The sequence below is a fragment of the Capricornis sumatraensis genome, chromosome 5 (genome assembly GCF_032405125.1).
Source record: "Capricornis sumatraensis isolate serow.1 chromosome 5, serow.2, whole genome shotgun sequence".
Taxonomy (NCBI): domain Eukaryota; kingdom Metazoa; phylum Chordata; class Mammalia; order Artiodactyla; family Bovidae; genus Capricornis; species Capricornis sumatraensis.
The window spans coordinates 37,526,415-37,547,995 of NC_091073.1; the positions used below are offsets into that span (position 1 = coordinate 37,526,415).

Consider the following 21,581-nt stretch of genomic DNA (forward strand, 5'->3'; position numbering starts at 1 on the left):
TTACTGGCTGGATCTGTCTCTCTCCTTTTGATTCCCCTCTTCTATCCTCCTGGTCACCTCTGTCTCCTTCCTTCCTCTTCTCTTCTCTGTAAAACTCCATGAACATCTCTGAGAAGTCCAGTAGTGGAGTGCACATAAAAAAGTGATTACTGGCTAGCTTGCTCTCTCCTCTATTGATTCCACCTCATCTCATTCGAGTCACCTCTAACTCCCTCCTCGCTCTTCTCTTCTCCATGTAACTCTGCGAACTTCTCTGGGTGTCTCTCATTGGGGAGAAACTTTTCATCTTTCAACTAGATGTTTTATCAATGGTGCTGTATAGGAGAAGTCTTGACACTACTGTAAAAATAAGACAGAAAACCAGAAGCAGGAGGCTTAAGTCCAAACCCTGAGAACACCAGAGAACTCCTGACTCCAGGGAACATTAATTGACAGGAGCTCTTCAAACACCTCCATACCTACACTGAAACCAAGCACTACCCAAGACCAACAAGTTCCAGAGCAAGACATACCATGAAAATTCTCCAGCAACACAGGATTACAGCCCTGAGCTCCAATATACAGGGTGCCCAAAGTTACTCCAAAACCACTGACATCTCATAATTCATTACTAGACACTTCATTGCACTCCAGAGAGAAGAAATCCAGCTGCACCCACCAGAACACTGACACAAGCTTCCCTAACCAAGAAACCTTGACAAGCCCCTGATACAACCCCACCCACAGCGAGGAAACTCCACAATAAAGAGAACTCCACAAACTGCCAGAATACAAAAAGGACACCCCAAACTCAGCAATATAAACAAGATGAAGAGAGAGAGGAATACCCAGCAGGTAAAGGGACAGGATAAATGCCCATCAAACCAAATAAAAGAGGAAGAGATAGGGAATCTACCTGATAAAGAATTCCGAATAATGATAGTGAAAATGATCCAAAATCTTGAAATCAAAATGGAATCACAGATAAATAATCTGGAAACAAGGATTGAGAAGATGCAAGAAAGGTTTAACAAGGACCTAGAAGAAATAAAAGAGAGTCAATATATAATGAATAATGCAATAAATGAGATCAAAACTCTGGAGGCAACAAATAGTAGAATAATGGAGGCAGAAGATCGGATTAGTGAAGTAGAAGATAGAATGGTGGAAATAAATGAATCAGAGAGGAAAAAAGAAAAACAAATTAAAAGAAATGAGGGCAATCTCAGAGACCTCCAGGACAGTGTTAAATGCCCCAACATTTGAATCATAGGAGTCCCAAAAGAAGAAAACAAAAAGAAAGACCATGAGAAAATACTTGAGGAGTTGAAAACTTCCCTAAAATAGGGAAGGAAATAATCACCCAAGTCCAAGAAAACCAGAGAGTTGCAAACAGGATAAACCCAAGGTGAAACACCCCAAGACACATATTAATCAAATTAACAAAGATCAAACACAAAGAACAAATATTAGAAGCAGCAAGGGGAAAACAACAAATAACACACAAGGGGATTCCCAAAAGGATTACAGCTGATCTTTCGATAGAAACTCTTCAGGCCAGGAGGGAATGGCAAGACATACTTAAAGTGATGAAAGAAAATAACCTACAGCCCAGATTACTGTACCCAGCAAGGATCTCATTCAAATATGAAGGAGAAATCAAAAGCTTTACAGACAAGCAAAAGCTGAGAGAATTCAGCACCACCAAACCAGCTCTCCAACAAATGCTAAAGGATATTCTCTAGACAGGAAACACAGAAAGGGTGTATAAACTCAAACCCAAAACAATAGAGTAAATGGCAACAGGATCATACTTATCAATAATTACCTTAAATGTAAATAGGTTGAATGCCCCAACCAAAAGACAAAGACTGGCTGAATGGATACAAAAACACGACCCATATATATGTTGTCTACAAGAGCCCCACCTCAAACAGGGGACACATACAGACTGAAAGTGAAGGGCTGGAAAAAGATTTTCCATGCAAATAGAGACCAAAAGAAAGCAGGAGTAGCTATACTCATATCAGACAAAATAGACTTTAAAACAAAGGCTATGAAAAGAGACAAAGAAGGACACTACATTATGATCAAAGGATCAATCCAAGAAGAAGATATAACAATTATAAATATATATGCACCCAACATAGAAGCACCACAATCTGTAGGACAAATGCTAGCAAGTATGAAAGGGGAAATTAACAATAACACAATAATAGTGGGAGACCTTAATAGCCCACTCTCACCTATGGATAGATCAACTAAACAGAAAATTAACAGGGAAACACAAACTTTAAATGATACAATAGACCAGTTAGACCTAATTGATATCTATAGGACATTTCACCCCAAAATAATGAATTTCACCTTTTTCTCAAGTGCACACAGAACCTTCTCCAGGATAGATCACATCCAGGGCCATAAATCTAGGCTTGGTAAATTCAAAAAAACTGAAATCATTCCAAGCATCTTTTCTGACCATAATGCAGTAAGATTAGATCTCAATTACCAAAGAAAAACTATTAAAAATTTCAACATATGGAGGCTGAACAACACGCTGCTGAATAACCAACAAATCACAAAAGAAATCAAAAAAGAAATCAAAATATGCATAGAAATGAATGAAAATGAAAATACAACAACTGCAAACCTGTGGGACACTGTAAAAGCAGCGCTAAGGGGAAAGTTCGTAGCAATACAGGCATACCTCAAGAAACAAGAGAGAAGTAAAATAAATAACCTAACTGTACACCTAAAACAACTAGAAAAGGAAGAAATGAAGAACCCCAGGGTTAGTAGAAGGAAAGAAATCTTAACAATTAGGGCAGAAATAAATGCAAAATAAACAAAAGTGACCATAGCATAAATCAACAAAGCCAAAAGCTGGTTCTTTGAAAAGATAAATAAAATTAACAAATCATTAGCCAGACTCATCAGGAAACAAAGGGAGAAAAATCAAATCAATAAAATTAGAAATGAAAATGGAGAGATCACAACAGACAACACAGAAATACATAGGATCATAAGAGACTACTATCAGCAATTATATGCCAATAAAATGGACAACATAGAAGAAATGGACAAATTCTTAGAAAAGTGCAACTTCCCAAAACTGAACCAGGAAGAAATAGAAAATCTTAATAGACCCATCATAAGCATGGAAATTGAAACTGTAATCAGAAATCTTCCAGCAAACAAAAGCCCGGGTCCAGACAGCTTCACAGCTGAATTCTACCAAAAATTTAGAGAAGAGCTAACATCTATCCTACTCAAACTCTTCCAGAAAACTGCAGAGGAAGGGAAACTTCCAAACTCATTCTATGAGGCCACCATCACCCTAACACCAAAACCTGACAAAGATGCTACAAAAAAAGAAAACTACAGGCCAATATCACTGATGAACACAGATGCAAAAATCCTTAACAAAATTCTAGCAATCAGAATCCAACAACACATTAAAAAGATCATACACCATGACCAACTGGGCTTTATCCCAGGGATGCAAGGATTCTTCAATATCCACAAATCAATCAATGTTGAAAAATAAAAACCATATGATTATCTCAAAAGATGCAGAGAAAGCCTTTGACAAAATTCAACATCCATTTATGATAAAAAAAAAAAACTCTCCAGAAAGCAGGAATAGAAGGAACCCACCTCAACATAATAAAAGCTATATATGACAAACCCACAGCAAACATTATCCTCAATGGTGAAAAATTGAAAGCATTTCCCCTAAAGTCAGGAACAAGACAAGGGTGCCCACTGTCACAACTACTACTCAACATAGTTCTGGAAGTTTTGGCCACAGGAATCAGAGCAGAAAAAGAAATAAAAGGAATCCAAATTGGAAAAGAAGAAGTAAAACTCTCACTGTTTGCAGATGACATGATCCTCTACATAGAAAACCCTAAAGACCCAACCCGAAAATTACTAGAGCTAATTAATGAATACAGTAACGTTGCAGGATATAAAATCAACACACAGAAATCTCTTGTATTCCTATACACTAATAGAAAATAGAAAGCAAAATTAAGGAAACAATTTCATTCACCATTGCAACAAAAAGAATAAAATACTTACGAATATATCTACCTAAAGAAACTAAAGACCTATATATAGAAAACTATAAAACACTGATGAAAGAAATCAAAGAGGACACTAATAGATGGAGAAATATACCATGTTCATAGATCGGAAGAATCAATATAGTGAAAATGAGTATACTACCCAAAGCAATCTACAGATTCAATTCCATCCCTATCAAGCTACCAGTGGTATTTTTCACAGAGCTAGAACAAATAATTTCACAATTTGTATGGAAATAGAGAAAACCTCGAATAGCCAAAGCAATCTTGAGAAAGAAGAATGGAACTGAAAGAATCAACCTGCCTGACTTCAGGCTCTACTACAAAGCCACAGTCATCAAGACAGTATGGTACTGGCACAAAGACAGAAATATAGATCAATGGAACAAAATAGAAAGCCCAGAGATAAATCCACACACCTATGGACACCTTATCTTCGACAGAGGAGGCAAGAATATACAATGGATTAAAGACAATCTCTTTAACAAGTGGTGCTAGGAAAACTGGTCAACCACTTGTAAAAGAATGAAACTAGAACACTTTCTAACACCATTCACAAAAATAAACTCAAAATGGATTAAAGATCTAAACGTAAGACTAGAAACTATAAAACTCCTAGAGGAGAACATAGGCAAAACACTCTCCGACATACATCACAGCAGGATCCTCTATGACCCACCTCCCAAAATACTGGAAATAAAAGCAAAAATAAACAAATGGGGCCTAATTAAAATTAAAAGCTTCTGCACAACAAAGGAAACTATAAGGTGAAAAGACAGCCTTCAGAATGGGAGAAAATAATACCAAATGAAGCAACTGACAAACAACTAATCTCAAAAATATACAAGCAACTCCTACAGCTCAATTCCAGAAAAATAAACGACCCAATCAAAAAATGGGCCAAAGAACTAAATAGACATTTCTCCAAAGAAGACATACAGATGGCTAACAAACACATGAAAAGATGCTCAACATCACTCATTATCAGAGAAATGCAAATCAAAACCACAATGAGGTACCATCTCATGCCAGTCAGAATGGCTGCTATTGAAAAGTCTACAAGCAATAAGTGTTGGAGAGGGTGTGGAGAAAAAGGAACCCTCTTACACTGTTGGTGGGAATGCAAACTAGTACAGCCACTATGGAGAACAGTGTGGAGATTCCTTAAAAACTGCAAATAGGACTGCCTTATGACCCAGCAATCCCACTGCTGGGCATACACACTGGGGAAACCAGAATTGAAAGAGATACGTGTACCTCAATGTTCATTGCCGCACTGTTTACAATAGCCAGGACATGAAAGCAACCTAGATGTCCATCAGCAGATGAATGGATAAGAAAGCTGTGGTACATATACACAATGGAGTATTACTCAGCCATTAAAAAAATACATTTGAATCAGTTCTAATGAGGTGGATGAAACTGGAGCCGATTATACAGAGTGAAGTAAGCCAGAAAGATAAACACTAATACAGTATACTAACGCATATATATGGAATTTAGAAAGATGGTAATGATAAGCCTGTATGCGAGACAGCAAAAGAGACACAGATGTATAGAACAGTCTTTTAGACTCTGTGGGAGAGGGCGAGAGTGGGATGATTTGGGAGAATGGCTTTGAAACATGTATAATATCATAAATGAAACGAATTGCCAATCCAGGTTTGATGCATGATACTGGATGCTTGGGGCTGGTGCACTGGGATGACCCAGAGGGATGGTATGGGGATGGAGGAGGGAGGGGTTGCAGGATGGGGAAAACGTGTATACCTGTGGTGGATTCATGTTGATGTATGGCAAAACCAATACAATATTGTAAAGTAATTAACCCCAATTAAAATAAATACATTTATATTTTTTAAAAAAGAATGTGGAATGTTAATACAATGGTTCTCAAGAATTATTTCTTCCAGGTTTTAAATGGAAACATTAGTTTCACAAGAGAAGTACTACTGAAGTATGCACATTCTATAAGTTGTTAATTTTGTATTTCTTCATGATTTTCTCCCTCTTCATAATTCAATGATTAGCACAATCTTGAAATGATTTATAATAGTCCCTAGAAGACACGCACTCAAGTGGGGAGATTGTTAATATTGAAATAAGTAGGCATCAATATAATTCACAGGTGGTCTTAAATGTTATAATATTTTGATTTGTAGTACTTTACATATCTTACTAATTATGACTTCTTTACAATAATTTTAAAGGTAGCTTGTATTACCTAAATATGAGTAGTCACCAATTGATATTTAAAAAGAAAGAAAACACAAAGAGAAAAGAAAACCAGGCTTGAAACAGAAACCGTTGATCAAATAAATACTCATCAAGATCTGAGAAAGCCACACTGAACGAGGTGTGTGTGATCATCTAAGACAGTAACATACCTTTAACCTTAAAGAGTCTAGCATTTCCTTGATTTAAAAGTGGTACATACAAAGCTACTTAAAATGTAGCAGATAAGTCCTACCTGAGGATGGCACATCTCTAAGAATGGTAGGAGCCCAGCCCCTCCAGAGGGAAATCCAACCATCTTCAGATACTTTCTTGCTGACAAATCGAAGCAGTTCCTCATAAGAAAACTTCTTAGATTGCATCTTTGTTCTGATCAATTCCAGTGGACTTATTATAGTCCTGCACCAACTGGTACAAAACAAGCGAATACAACAAAAGCAAGCCATGCATTACGAAAACATGCTTGCAGAAATGATTATTTCATGCATCTTTATATTTTAAAATTTTATTCTGAAATGTCTGCAAACTGTGTCTAGTATCTCATGATGGCAACATACTGGCTCAGATTTTTTTCCTTGATAGAGGTATTTCACATACCTTACTCTTTCAAGAGCAGGTCCACAGCCATTATACATCAACCAGGACTATTATAAACCTTACTTCCACTACACAGAGAAAAATGTCCTTCTGATTAAACTCTGAATCTCAGAGTGTATACAGAAAATGATGAAAGACTCTGGCATTAATTAGACTCTGTGTTATTATCCTAAAATCTAGTATCTAAGGTCTACAATCTCACATCTGAGACTCTGTCCAAGAATTAACGGGATAGGCTGATCCCGTCTGGTTCTGACGGCAGTCACCACACAATGTGACCGCTAGACCATAGGTGTCGACATATGAGGACAAACTACAATGCAAAATAAACCATCACCAATACTCTACTTGAAATTCTCCACGAATGTAAACATTTTAAAGCAAGCTTTACAACTGCTGATAGTAGTCTCTTATGATCCTTTGTATTTCTGTGTTGTCTGTTGTGATCTCTCCATTTTCATTTCTAATTTTATTGATTTGATTTTTCTCTCTTTGCTTCTTGATGAGTCTGGCTAGTGGTTTGTCAATTTTATTTATCCTTTCAAAGAACCAGCTTTTGGCTTTGTTGATTTTTGCTATGGTCTCTTTTGTTTCTTTAGCATTTATTTCTGCCCTAATTTTTAAGATTTCTTTCCTTCTACTAACTCTGGGGTTCTCCAATTCTTCCTTTTCTAGTTGCTTTAGTTGTAGAGTTAGGTTATTTATTTGACTTTTTTCTTGTTTCTTGAGGTATGCCTGTATTGCTATGAACTTTCCTCTTAGCACTGCTTTTATAGTGTCCCACAGGTTTTGGGTTGTTGTGTTTTCATTTTCATTAGTTTCTATGCATATTTTGATTTCTTTTTTGATTTCTTCTGTGATTTGTTGGTTATTCAGAAGTGTGTTGTTCAACCTCCATATGTTGGAATTTTTAGTAGTTTTTCTCCTGTAATTGAGATCTAATCTTAATGCATTATGGTCAGAAAAGATGCTTGGAATGATTTCGATTTTTTTGAATTTATCAAGTTTAGATTTGTGGCCCAGGATGTGATCTATCCTGGAGAAGGTTCCATGAGCACTTGAAAAAAAGGTGAAATTCGTTGTTTTGGGGTGAAATGTCCTATAGATATCAATTAGGTCTAACTGATCTAATGTATCATTTAAAGTTTGCGTTTGGACAACGTGGAAGAAATGGACAAATTCTTAGAAAAGTACAATTTTCCAAAACTGAACCAGGAAGAAATAGAAAATCTTAACAGACCCATCACAAGCACGGAAATTGAAACTGTAATCAGAAATCTTCCAGCAAACAAAAGCCCAGGTCCAGACGGCTTCACAGCTGAATTCTACCAAAAATTTCGAGAAGAGCTAACACCTATCCTACTCAAACTCTTCCAGAAAATTGCAGAGGAAGGTAAACTTCCAAACTCATTCTATGAGGCCACCATCACCCTAATACCAAAACCTGACAAAGATGCCACAAAAAAAGAAAACTACAGGCCAATATCACTGATGAACATAGATGCAAAAATCCTCAACAAAATTCTAGCAATCAGAATCCAACAACACATTAAAAAGATCATACACCATGACCAAGTGGGCTTTATCCCAGGGATGCAAGGATTCTTCAATATCCGCAAATCAATCAATGTAATTCACCACATTAACAAATTGAAAAATAAAAACCATATGATTATCTCAATAGATGCAGAGAAGGCCTTTGACAAAATTCAACATCCATTTATGATAAAAACTCTCCAGAAAGCAGGAATAGAAGGAACATACCTCAACATAATAAAAGCTATATATGACAAACCCACAGCAAACATTATCCTCAATGGTGAAAAATTGAAAGCATTTCCCCTAAAGTCAGGAACAAGACAAGGGTGTCCACTTTCACCGCTACTATTCAACATAGTTCTGGAAGTTTTGGCCACAGCAATCAGAGCAGAAAAAGAAATCAAAGGAATCCAAATTGGAAAAGAAGAAGTAAAACTCTCACTGTTTGCAGACGACATGATCCTCTACATGGAAAACCCTAAAGACTCCACCAGAAAATTACTAGAGCTCATCAATGAATATAGTAAAGTTGCAGGATATAAAATCAACACACAGAAATCCCTTGCATTCCTATACACTAATAATGAGAAAGTAGAAAAAGAAATTAAGGAAACAATTCCATTCACCATTGCAATGAAAAGAATAAAATACTTAGGAATATATCTACCCAAAGAAACTAAAGACCTATATATAGAAAACTATAAAACACTGATGAAAGAAATCAAAGAGGACACTAATAGATGGAGAAATATACCATGCTCATGGATTGGAAGAATCAATATAGTGAAAATGAGTATACTACCCAAAGCAATTTACAAATTCAATGCAATCCCTATCAAGCTACCAGCCATATTTTTCACAGAACTAGAACAAATAATTTCAAGATTTGTATGGAAATACAAAAAACCTCGAATTGCCAAAGCAATCTTGAGAAAGAAGAATGGAACTGGAGGAATCAACTTGCCTGACTTCAGGCTATACTACAAAGCCACAGTCATCAAAACAGTATGGTACTGGCATAAAGACAGACATATAGATCAATGGAACAAAATAGAAAGCCCAGAGATAAATCCACACATATATGGACACCTTATCTTTGACAAAGGAGGCAAGAATATACAATGGAGTAAAGACAATCTCTTTAACAAGTGGTGCTGGGAAAACTGGTCAACCACTTGTAAAAGAATGAAACTAGATCACTTTCTAACACCGCACACAAAAATAAACTCAAAATGGATTAAAGATCTAAATGTAAGACCAGAAACTATAAAACTCCTAGAGGAGAACATAGGCAAAACACTCTCAGACATACATCACAGCAGGATCCTCTATGATCCACCTCCCAGAATTCTGGAAATAAAAGCAAAAATAAACAAATGGGATCTAATTAAAATTAAAAGCTTCTGCACAACAAAGGAAACTATAAGCAAGGTGAAAAGACAGCCTTCTGAATGGGAGAAAATAATAGCAAATGAAGCAACTGACAAACAACTAATCTCAAAAATATACAAGCAACTTATGCAGCTCAATTCCAGAAAAATAAACGACCCAATCAAAAAATGGGCCAAAGAACTAAATAGACATTTCTCCAAAGAAGACATACAGATGGCTAACAAACACATGAAAAGATGCTCAACATCACTCATTATCAGAGAAATGCAAATCAAAACCACAATGAGGTACCACTTCACACCAGTCAGAATGGCTGCGATCCAAAAATCTGCAAGCAATAAATGCTGGAGAGGGTGTGGAGAAAAGGGAACCCTCCTACACTGTTGGTGGGAATGCAAACTAGTACAGCCACTATGGAGAACAGTGTGGAGATTCCTTAAAAAATTGCAAATAGAACTACCTTATGACCCAGCAATCCCACTGCTGGGCATACACACCGAGGAAACCAGAATTGAAAGAGACACATGTACCCCAATGTTCATCGCAGCACTGTTTATAATAGCCAGGACATGGAAACAACCTAGATGTCCATCAGCAGATGAATGGATAAGAAAGCTGTGGTACATATACACAATGGAGTATTACTCAGCCATTAAAAAGAATACATTTGAATCAGTTCTGTTGAGATGGATGAAACTGGAGCCGATTATACAGAGTGAAGTAAGCCAGAAAGAAAAACACCAATACAGTATACTAACACATATATATGGAATTTAGAAAGATGGCAATGACGACCCTGTATGCAAGACAGGAAAAAAGACACAGCTGTGTATAACGGACTTTTGGACTCAGAGGGAGAGGGAGAGGGTGGGATGATTTGGGAGAATGGCATTCTATCATGTATACTATCATGTAAGAATTGAATTGCCAGTCTATGTCTGACGCAGGATACAGCATGCTTGGGGTTGGTGCATGGGGATGACTCACTGAGATGTTATGGGGAGGGAGGTGGGAGGGGGGTTCATGTTTGGGAACACATGTAAAAATTAAAGATTTTAAAATTAAAAAAAAAAAAAAGTAAACAAGCAAAAACAAAGCAAAAAAAAAAAAAAAAAAATAAAGCAAGCTTTAAGTAGAAATCAGAATGAGAATATTCTGAATTTATTACTTACGTCTGGCCACGATTCCAGCAACGATTGGTATGCGGCTTTCATTTTCTCCTAATTTAGATCTCAGAAGAGCAGTTAATTGATCATAGCAGGTAAAATAAATAACTGTGGCAGGAACTGCCATCACTCTGTTAGAACAAACGAAAAGATTGGTCCAACACTATCAAAAGGCAGAAACATATTCTTACGATATTATAAAGCACAAGGTACAGTCATAGTGCATATGTATTCAGTCATATCAGACTCTCTGAGACCCCATGGACTGCAGCCCGCCACGCTCCTCTGTCCATGGGATTTCCCAGGCAAGTATACCAGAGTGTGTTGACATTTCCTTCTCCAGGGGCTCTTCCTGACCCAGGTATCAAACCCACATCTCTTGTGTCTCCTGCACTGGCAGGTGGGTTCTTTACCAACTGCACCACCTGGGAAGTACAAAATGAAGATCCTTCTATTTTACAGAAGCTGAAAACCACAGCAAATCAGCTATGAGATCAATTTTTCTTTAAGAATTAGCAGTGTTTAACTTAGAAGGCTATGGTTTTTCCAGTAGTCATGTATGGATGTGAGAGTTGGACTGTGAAGAAAGCTGAGCACCGAAGAAGTTATGCTTTTGAACTGTGGTGTTAGAGAAGACTCTTGAGAGTCCCCTGAACTGCAAGGAGATCCTACCAGTCCATTCTAAAGGAGATCAGTCCTGGGTGTTCTTCGGAAGGAATGATGCTAAAGCTGAAACTCCAGTACTTTGGCCACCTCATGTGAAGTGTTGACTCATTGGAAAAGACTCTGATGCTGGGAGAGATTGGGGGCAGGAGGAAAAGGGGATGACAGAGGATGAGATGGCTGGATGGCATCACCGACTCAATGGTGTGCTGCAATTAATGGGGTCTCAGAGTCAGACATGACTGAGCTACTGAACTGAACTGAACTTAGGCAACAAAAAGATGTAAATTAGGTTTCTGCTCCCCAGAGATTTGTAATGTAGTAGAGAAGGTAAGTTTAGAGCATCCAGTCAGGTCATAAATATGAAAAGACAAATAAGTCATCTTGACTTATTCTGTGTCTGGTCTTCATTCCCAACTACATACATTACGGTAACATGAAAATCACTAAAGTAAAACATCTTGTAAAAATTCCTTGTAAAAAATATATAAAATTATAAAATACTTTTGAACTGTGGACCATGTCATACCTGCTTATAATTGAAAATAATGTCACCAGAATTATATATACTTAAAGCAAATTCCAATGACATTCTTTCAAATGAAAATATCAAGAGGGAGTTATTAATTAAACACAAAGTTGAAGGTACTATCATGTCATAAAGATTTAACACAACAAGAAACTGGTCTCTGTTTCTGGTCTAACCAAAGGACTATCACAGACCACACGTGGCAACACCTAATACTCGACAGTGAAGTGTGGTGATGAGAACTTAGGAACAGGACTGACTGCTGCTCCTGGATCTAGCACCAACCTTACAACCTTAGGCACTGTTTAGAGTATATGCCTCAAAACTGACTAATGTGCTCCATAACAAGATAAATCAGAAAAGTGAGGCAGAGAAAGGCAAGGTATTAATTGGAATTTTTACATTCAGCCTTACTAGCTTGCTGCTGTCCAAGGGGTTGCACAGAATCGGACACAACTGAAGCAACTTAGCAGCAGCAGCAGCTTGTCATATGAATTCATGTAATAGCTAGTTAGTACAGAATTTAATTATCTGGAAAAGAAGTATAAATAGCACAGTATCTCTCATTATCTTAGTAAAATAAAAACTCAAATGAACACTAATTTCTTAATTTCTGAACATGAAAAGATAAAGAATGCTTGTGCCCCAAATCCAGTATCTTCAGGAGGTCCTATTTGTCTACTTGACCTTGGGTCATCTTCAAGGAATTTAGCCCTTGAAATACTCCCTGTAACAAGGCTTTTCTGTATGTCTGGAGCACTAAACCAACTTGCCTGCATTGATTTGTGCAACTGATGTGAGTTTTGGTAAACATCTACCACTTTTTGTGGGGCTGGAGTTTCAGTAACCACAGCCAGTCATGGACACAGCATGCTATATCATCAGCCCCCAGTGCAAACCCTAGACTCAGATTCAAGTGTGGGTAAGGCTGAACCCCTGCACTTGCCGCAGTGGCCCGGGGCTGGGAGAGGCAGCATGCGCCCTACGTGTCACAAGCGGGGTCTTGGGAGGACTCCACCTGGCCAGCTCCTGTTGAGCCTCTCCCCTCACTGATTCTGCTTCATGCCTCTCCCCTCATTGATTCCGCTTCATGCCTTTTCTCCTTACTGATTCCACTTCGTGCCTTTTGCGGTAATAAACCACAGACATAAGTATACATCCTGTGAGTCCTTCTAGCAACTCATCAAATGTGGGGTAGTGTGAGAGTCACAAAACAATGCTCTAGAAAATGAAAAGTTCTGATATTAACATGCATGATGTTGTCCCATCATACTGATAAGGCAAAACAAAACCACCACCATCACTAAGTAAGAAAAACACTAAATTTCAACTTACAACGTATGAGGAAGGCCACTCCATAGGGATTTAATGCTCTCATTTAGAATGATTTTCAAAAAAGCATCCTAAAATTGTAATAGAAAAAAGTGGTCAAAATATACAAAAAAGCTTATAGTGATAATTGGTATTTGATTCTTTTAAGCATTTATTTCTAAAATAAAAGCTTCCCAGATTTATATACACCCATTGTTTAAAAAGGAAAAAAGAATTTTTCTCGACTTTCAGACACAAATGAAGCATTTCTAAATGAAAGTTCCTGCTTACAAAATAAACCTACATTACTCAGCTTGGGATTGTTCTACTTAGGGCTAAGAAGCAATGTGTTTTGAAGATTATTATAAAAAGGAAGTGGAGGGATGGCAGAAAGTTAGAATAACTCTCTTCTCCAATTATGAAATCTGAGAGAACATTATTTAAACCCAATATTTGAAACCTCTCAGGAAGAACAAAAAGCAAGTAGAAGCTAGAAGGAAGCTTCTGTTAAAAGTCAAAGTGCCATGAATGAGGTTTGCACATTTACAGCTTTTTGCCGATGGGAGCTGCAAGGAACAGTACATTTACTTGCTTGAGATAGCAAACACCAGAGTTTAGGCTCGTAAACTAATCAGAAAGTTGGAAGGGAAATCCTAGGTAAAGAGGCTACAGAGGACATGATGTTGTTGCCGTTTTAGTCGCTCAGTCATGTCTGACTCTGCCACCCCACGGATTGTAGCCCTCCAGATTCCTCTGTCCATGGAATTCTCCAGGCAAGAACACTGGAGTGAGTTGCCATTTTCTTCTCCAGAGGACCTAAGCCCTTGAATTTAGAGACAAAGTCAGCCCCAAGATGCGGCTCACCACTCAATTGTGCAGCCCCAGAAGAAGACAACAAAAAACAAACCAGACACCCCGTGGATGGCAGACAGGATGGGAATTTCAGCTGCAGCCCCCCACAGTGGTGCCTGAGTGCGAAGTCTGAATCTGGCCAAAGTTAACTGCCTTTTAGAGCAGAACGGACTCTTGGGAAGAATATAAAAGAACCCAGAGTCTTTACAAGGCATTCTTCATAATGCTCACTATCCAATTAAAATTCATTAGACATAAAAAGAAACAAACGAAAAAGTAGTCATCAGAAATCAGCACAGACATGATTAAGATGATGCTATCTGCAGACAAGAACTCCAAAACACCTATTATAAACATGTGCAAGGGTTACAAAGATGATGGGTCCATAGTACGTGGACAAATTTGGAATTCAGCAAGGAAATAATCACTGTTAAACTGCCAAGTGAAAATTCTGAACCTGAAATGAAAAATTAACTAAGTGGGCTTAACAGCAGAAAGGAGACATCACGGAGTCACTGAAGACAAATATAAAATTAAATCGGAAGAAGGAAGAGAAAACGAATGAAGAAAAATGGGAACTTCTCCATGGTCCAGTGGTTAAGACTCTATGCTTTCACTGCCGATGGTCCAGTTCAATCCCTGGTCTGGGACTGTGATCCAGCAACCCATGTGGCATGGCCAAATAAAAAAAAACCCAAAACTTTAGAAAAATGATCAGAGGCTCAGAGACCTGAGGGGAAATATAGAGTCATAGAGAAAAGGAAAGAAAACAGAATAGGAAATTACCTGATGAAATGATGAGCAAAAACCTCCCTGAATTAATAAAAGGTATCAGTTGACAGGGTTCCCCCCCCCCGAAAAAAAAAAAACACCAAGTTAATAAAAAACAAAACAAAAAATAGTAGAGGAAAATGACAAAATACATACAGGAAAAGGATGATTAAATGAAGACCAGCTTCTCAGCAGACACATGAAAGGCCAAACGACAATGTAATGACACATTTAAGGTGCTAAAAAAATAAGCAAGCCAGAATTCTGTATGCTGCCAAACACATGTCAAAAATGCTTTTTAAAGACACTTCTATAGAACAAAAACTTAGAGATTACACTGCCAAAATACCTTCATTAAAGAAATGCTGAAAGAAGTTCTTTAGGGTCAAGGGTCATGGTGGCACCATGTAACTACCATCTTAAGAAAGGGAGGAAGGACAAAAGAGGTGGTAAATATATAGTTACAGGTAAAATATGTATTTCTTTTTTAACTATTTAAAAGACATAAGACTATTTAAGTTGAAAATTCTGTGAACCGTGGCATCTGTAAAGTACGAGGATGTGCCATCTGTGAGGCAACAACACAGATGAAGGGGAGGGGGTAAGGGTGTCAGGACATGAGGGGCCCGAGATCCACTCCACTTGCGAGTCAGCAAGTCGGCCTGCATGGCATCATGAGAGCACAGGTAACGACGAAACTCTCTGGGGTGAGACATAAAGTTCATCGTCACAGCAACAGCAGCAGGCAGAGTATCAGCATTCTCATCCCTGCATCCTGAGCCCCAGTTTCCACAGGCAGTGTGAAGACGGCTAGATGACACCTTAACACACAGTGGATGCACTCTAGGGGAGGAAACATGACTTCAGGGGACCAAACCACTTACAACGGGGAGTAAGGATGCCTGTATCTTCCAAAGTCATTCACTCTCCAAACAGCCTTGAAAAGATGATCAGAACAAAGGACAGACAATGCCACGCACATGAGATATGCCCAATGTGAAACACTTTTGAAGAACCGTTTGCCTAGAAACGGGAATTGAGGAATCAATATAATGTTATTAAAATTCAAACCAATAACAGGAAAGGAGGAAAGAAGGGAACAATTAGAAAAATATACAAAAATAGATTAATACTCCAACCATATGAAAAGTTATATTAAAGGACTAAACTTTCCGATTAAAAGTTACTACATTAACAGCCATCTGCATCCTATCTGTGGAGTCTCTAGGGCTTCCCAGGTGGCGATAGCAGTAAAGAATCCACCTGCCAATACAGGTTCGATCCCTGGGTCAGGAAGATCCCCTGAGTAGGAAATGGCAACCTGCTCCAATATTCTTGCCTGGAGAATCCCATGGACAGAAGAGCCTGGCAGTTCAAGGGGTCACAGAGGGTGACAGAACAAGACAGAACTGTATCACCATCTTTGAGTAAAAGAATGGAAAAAGATAGGCTACATAAACACTACTATGAGAAAGCTAAAAGCTGCAAGCTGAAAGGTGGCTATACTACATTCAGATAAAAGACTTTGAGATAATAAAGATGTATCAGAAAAACATATCAAGTGAATGTGTATGTTCCTAATAATTGAGGTTCAAAACCCTATGAGGCAGACCAGAGAGAACTAAAAAGGAAAACAGACATATCCTCAATCCTATCTAAAGATTATTATATCCTCTATCAGAGAATAATAGAATAATTTTTAAAAATCTGTAAGACTTCAGCAGATCTAAATAAAGCATCAGCCACCCTGACCTAATGGCTTATAGAACACTATACCCAACAACTGCAGAATACAATATAGACTTTAAAGAGCACAAAACAGTCACCAAGGCAGATCATACATAGGGCCATTACACAAGACTCAATACATAAAAAAAAAAAAAGACTCAATACATTAAAAAAATCTGAAAACGTAAGAGTATATTCCTTTGACCAGATTGGAATTAAATTAGAAATCAGGAACAATAAGGTATCTAGGAAAATATCCAATTACTGGAAAGTTAATAATCCATGGCAAAAGAAATTACAAAGAAAATCAGAAAATATTTCAACTGATAATGAAAACACAACATCAAAATCTTTGGAATATATCTAATTTAGTACTTTGAAGGAAATTCACAGCTTTAAATGTGGAGTTGAGGAAAGACAGGCTTAAAAGCAATAATTCATGTTTCCACCTAAGTAGCATGCAATGACCAAAATAAATCCAAAGAATAATTCTGATTTCTGGTTCTGCATGTAAAGAGCTTGAAAGCATCACTTCCATCCTCACAACAAGAAAAAAACGTGAACAAACTGAAAAATCAATTCCTCTTAGAATAATCAGAGAATTGAGGTCACTGGTCAAGCTGCTACCTTGAACACTGATAAGTGAAAGTGAAGTCGCTCAGTTGTGTCTGACTCTTTGCAACCCCATGGACTGTAGCCTACCAGGCTCCTCCATCCATGGGATTTTCCAGGTAAGAGTACTGGAGTGGGTTGCCATTTCCATCTCCAGAGGATATTCCCAACCCAGGGATCGAACCCAGGTCTCCCATGTTGTAGGCAGACGCTTTACTGTCTGAGCCTAGAGAGACCATGACATGCAGAGACTCACTGACAGCACAGTAGAGCAGAAGCCTGAAGTTAGAACCAGCACCAACAGAAATGCTATGAGCTATAACTGACAAACGGCTGGAAGCTCAGTGTAGACTAACTGGAGAGGGAACATACATCAACACACTAAAAGCCATACACACCCAGCCCACAGCTAACATCACAGTCAACAGTGCAAAGCTGAAAGCATCTCTGCTAGGATCAGGAACAAGACAAGGATACACCTACTCTCATCACTCAACATGGTTTATTCAACATAGTTTTCAAAGTCCTAGCCACAGAAGAGAAGAAAAATATGCAAGGAATCCAAATTGGAAAGGAGGAAGTAAAACTGTCACCATTTACAGATGACATGATATTAAATGCAGTAAATCCTGAAGATGCCAGCAGAAAACTACTAGAGCTCCTCATGAGTTCAATAAAGTTGCAAGATGCTAAATTAATATACAGAAATCTACTACTGCATTTTTAAACACTAAAAACTATCAACAAGGAAAACTATGGAAATTATCCCATTCACAATCATATCAAAAGGAATGAAATACCTAGGAATAAATCTAACTAAATAAGGTAGTAAAATATTAATACTGAATTTAGAAAATTATAAGACCACAAATTGCAGGTGACTCAAACAGATGTTTTTTGATTGGAAGAATAATGTTAAAATGACCATACTACACAAGGCAATCTATAGATTCAATACAATTCCTATCAAAATGACAATGGCATTTTTTACTGAACTAGAACAAATAAATTCTAAAATTTGTATGGAAATACAAAAGATCCTGCATTGCCAAAACAATCTTGAGAAAGAAAAACAAAACTAGAGGTTATCATTATCCCTGATTCCAAACCACATTATAAAACTGCAGGCATCAAAACAGACCTCTAAGATGGCAGAGTTGAAAGACATGCACTTATCTTCTGCAAGAACTCCAAAATTCCAACTAGCTGCTGAGCAATTATTGAAAGAAGAATATTGGATCCTACCAAAAAAAGATATCCCAAGGGCAAAGGAGAAGCCCCAACAAGATGGTAGGAGGGGAGAAATCACGTTTAGAATCAATCCCCATACCCGCCAGAGACTCTCGGAGGGCTCAAACAAAACCTTGTGTGCACCATGACCCAGAGACCCCACAAGAGACTGAGCCATTGAGTGTTTGCCTTTGAGAGCCTGCCTTTGAGTGTTTGAGTGTCTCCTGCAGAGGTATGGGTCAACAATAGCCTGTTGAGGGGACAGGGGCTCTGGCTGCAGCAGACCTGGGAGTCACAGCATATGGCCTAAGGCCTCTTGGAGGAGGCTGCCATTAGCCCAACCATAGAGCCACCAAGCAGATGACCCACAAACTGGAGAACAGTTATACCAAAGAAGTTCTCACACTGTTGCAAAAGTTCTAAGGCCCAAAGCAGATTTCTCAACCTGGGGATCCAGCAAAGGGACTGAGAATCCCCAGGGAACTTGACTTTGAAGGCCAGTGGGATTTGATTACAGAACTTCCACAGGACTGGGGACCACACTCTTGGAGGGTACAACAAAAACTTGTGCACACCAGGACCCAGGAGAAAGGAGCAGTAACCCCATAAGAGAGTGAGCCAAACTTGCCTACGAGTGTCCCAGAGTGTCCAGCAGAGGCATGGGTCAACAATGACCTGCTGTGGGGTCATGGCACTGAAAGGGAGGGAACATAGTCCCACCCATCAGCAGAAAATTGGATTAAAGATTTACTGACCCACCCATTACAGCAAGATCCAGATTCACCCACAGCCAGTCCTTCCCATCAGAAACCTTCCACAAGCCTCTTACCTTTATCCATCAGAGGGCAGACAGACTGAAAACCACAATCACAGAAAACTAACCAAACTGATCACATGGATCACAGCCTTCTCTAACCTAATGATACTATGAGCCATGCCATGTAAGACCACCCAAGATGGACGGGTCATGGTGGAGAGTTCTGGCAAAACATGGTCCACTGGGGAAGAGAATGGCAAACCACTTAAATATTCTTGCCTTCAGAACCCCATGAACAGCATGAAAAGGCAAAAAGATATGACACTGAAAGATGAACTCCCCAGGTTGGTAGGTGCCCAGTTGTGACTGAAGAAGAGTGGGGAAATAGCTCCAGAAAGAACGAAGAGGCAGAGCCAAAGCAAAAACAATGCCCAGTTGCAGATGTGACTGGTGATGGAGGTAAAGTCTGATGCTCTAAAGAACAATACTGCATAGGAACCTGAAGGATTAGGTCCATGAATCAAGGTAAATTGGAAGTGGTCAAACAGAAGATGGCAAGAGTGAACACTGACATTTTAGGAATCAGTGAACTAAAATGGACTGGAATAGACAAATTTAATTCAGATGACCATTATATCTACTGCTGTGGGCAAGAATCCCTTAGAAGAAATGGAGTAGCCCTCACACTCAGAAAAAAAAAACAACTCTGAAATGAAGTACTTGGGTGCAATCTCAAAAACGACAGAATGATCTCGTTTTGTTTCCAAGGCAAAGCATTCAGTATCACAGTGATCCAAGTCTATACCCCAACGACCAATGCCAAAGCAGCTGAGGTTGAATGGTTCTGTGAACACCCACAAGGCCTTTTAGAACTAACACCAAAAAAAAGATATCCTTTTCATCAAAGGGGACTGGAATGAAAAAGTAGTTAGTTAAGAGGTACCTGGAGTAACAGCCAAGTTTGGCCTTGGAGTACAAAATGAAGCAGGGCAAAGGCTAACAGAGTTTTTCCAAGAGAACACACTGGTCATAGCAAACACTCACTTCCAACAACATAAGAGACGACTCTACACATGGACATCACCAGATGGTCATTACTGAAATCAGACTGATTATATTCTTTGCAGCCAAAGATGGAGAAGCTCTATACAGTCAGCAAAAACAAGACTGGGAGCTGATTGTGGCTCATATCATGAACTCCTTATTGCAAAATACAGACTTAAATTGAAGAAAGTAGGGAAAACCACTAGACCATTCAGAAATGACATAAATCAAATTCCTTATGATTATACAGTAGAAGTGACAAATAGATTCAAGGGATTAGATCTGACAGGGTACATGAAGAACTATGGATGGAGGTTGTAACACTGTATAGGAGGTGGTAATCAAAGTCATCCCCAAGAAAAAGAAATGCAAAAGGCAAAATGGTTGTCTGAGGAGGCCTTACAAATAGCTGAGAAAAGAAGAGAAGCTAAGGGTGAAGGAGAAAAGGAAAGATATACCCATTTGAATGCAGAGTTCCAAAGAGCACGGAGAGATAAAAGAGCCTTCCTAAGTGATCAGTGCAAAGAAAGAGGAAAACAATAGAATGGAAAGACTAGAGATCTCTTCAACAAAATTAGAAATATCAAGGAAACATTTCATGCAAAGATGGGCACAATAAAGGGCAGAAACGGTGTAGACCTAAAAAGAAGCAGAAGAGATTAAGAAGAGGCGGAAAGAATACAAGAAGAACTATACAAAAAAGATGTTAATAACCCAGATAACCATGACAGTGTGATCACTCACCTAGAGCTAGACATCCTGGAATGTGAAATCAAGTGGGCCTTAGGAAGCATCGCTATGAACAAAGCTAGTGGAGGTGATGGAATTCCAGTTGAGCTATTTCAAATCCTAAGAGATGAAGCTGTGAAAGTGCTGCACTCAATATGTCAGAAATTTGGAAAACAACAGTGGCCACAAGACTGGAAAAGGTCAGTTTTCATTCTAATCCCAAAGAAAGGCAATGCCAAAGAATGCTCAAACTACTGCACAACTGCACTCATCTCACACACTAGTAAAGTAATGCTCAAAATTCTCCAAGCCAGGTTTCAGCAATACATGAACTGTGAACTTCCTGGTGTTCAAGCTGG

General features: G+C 38.5%; 1 protein-coding gene across 1 annotated transcript in view; it reads right to left on the reverse strand.

The window, feature by feature from the left end:
- Positions 1 to 21,581, reverse strand: part of LOC138079684 (mitochondrial glutathione transporter SLC25A40-like) — a 57,192-nt gene that overhangs the window by 14,925 nt on the left and 20,686 nt on the right. Inside the window, 6 exon segments of the mRNA XM_068972390.1 lie at positions 6,538 to 6,710; positions 10,999 to 11,127; positions 13,524 to 13,591; positions 15,740 to 15,965; positions 16,007 to 16,145; positions 19,522 to 19,546. Of these exon segments, the coding sequence (XP_068828491.1) occupies positions 6,538 to 6,710; positions 10,999 to 11,127; positions 13,524 to 13,591; positions 15,740 to 15,965; positions 16,007 to 16,145; positions 19,522 to 19,546 (760 nt within the window).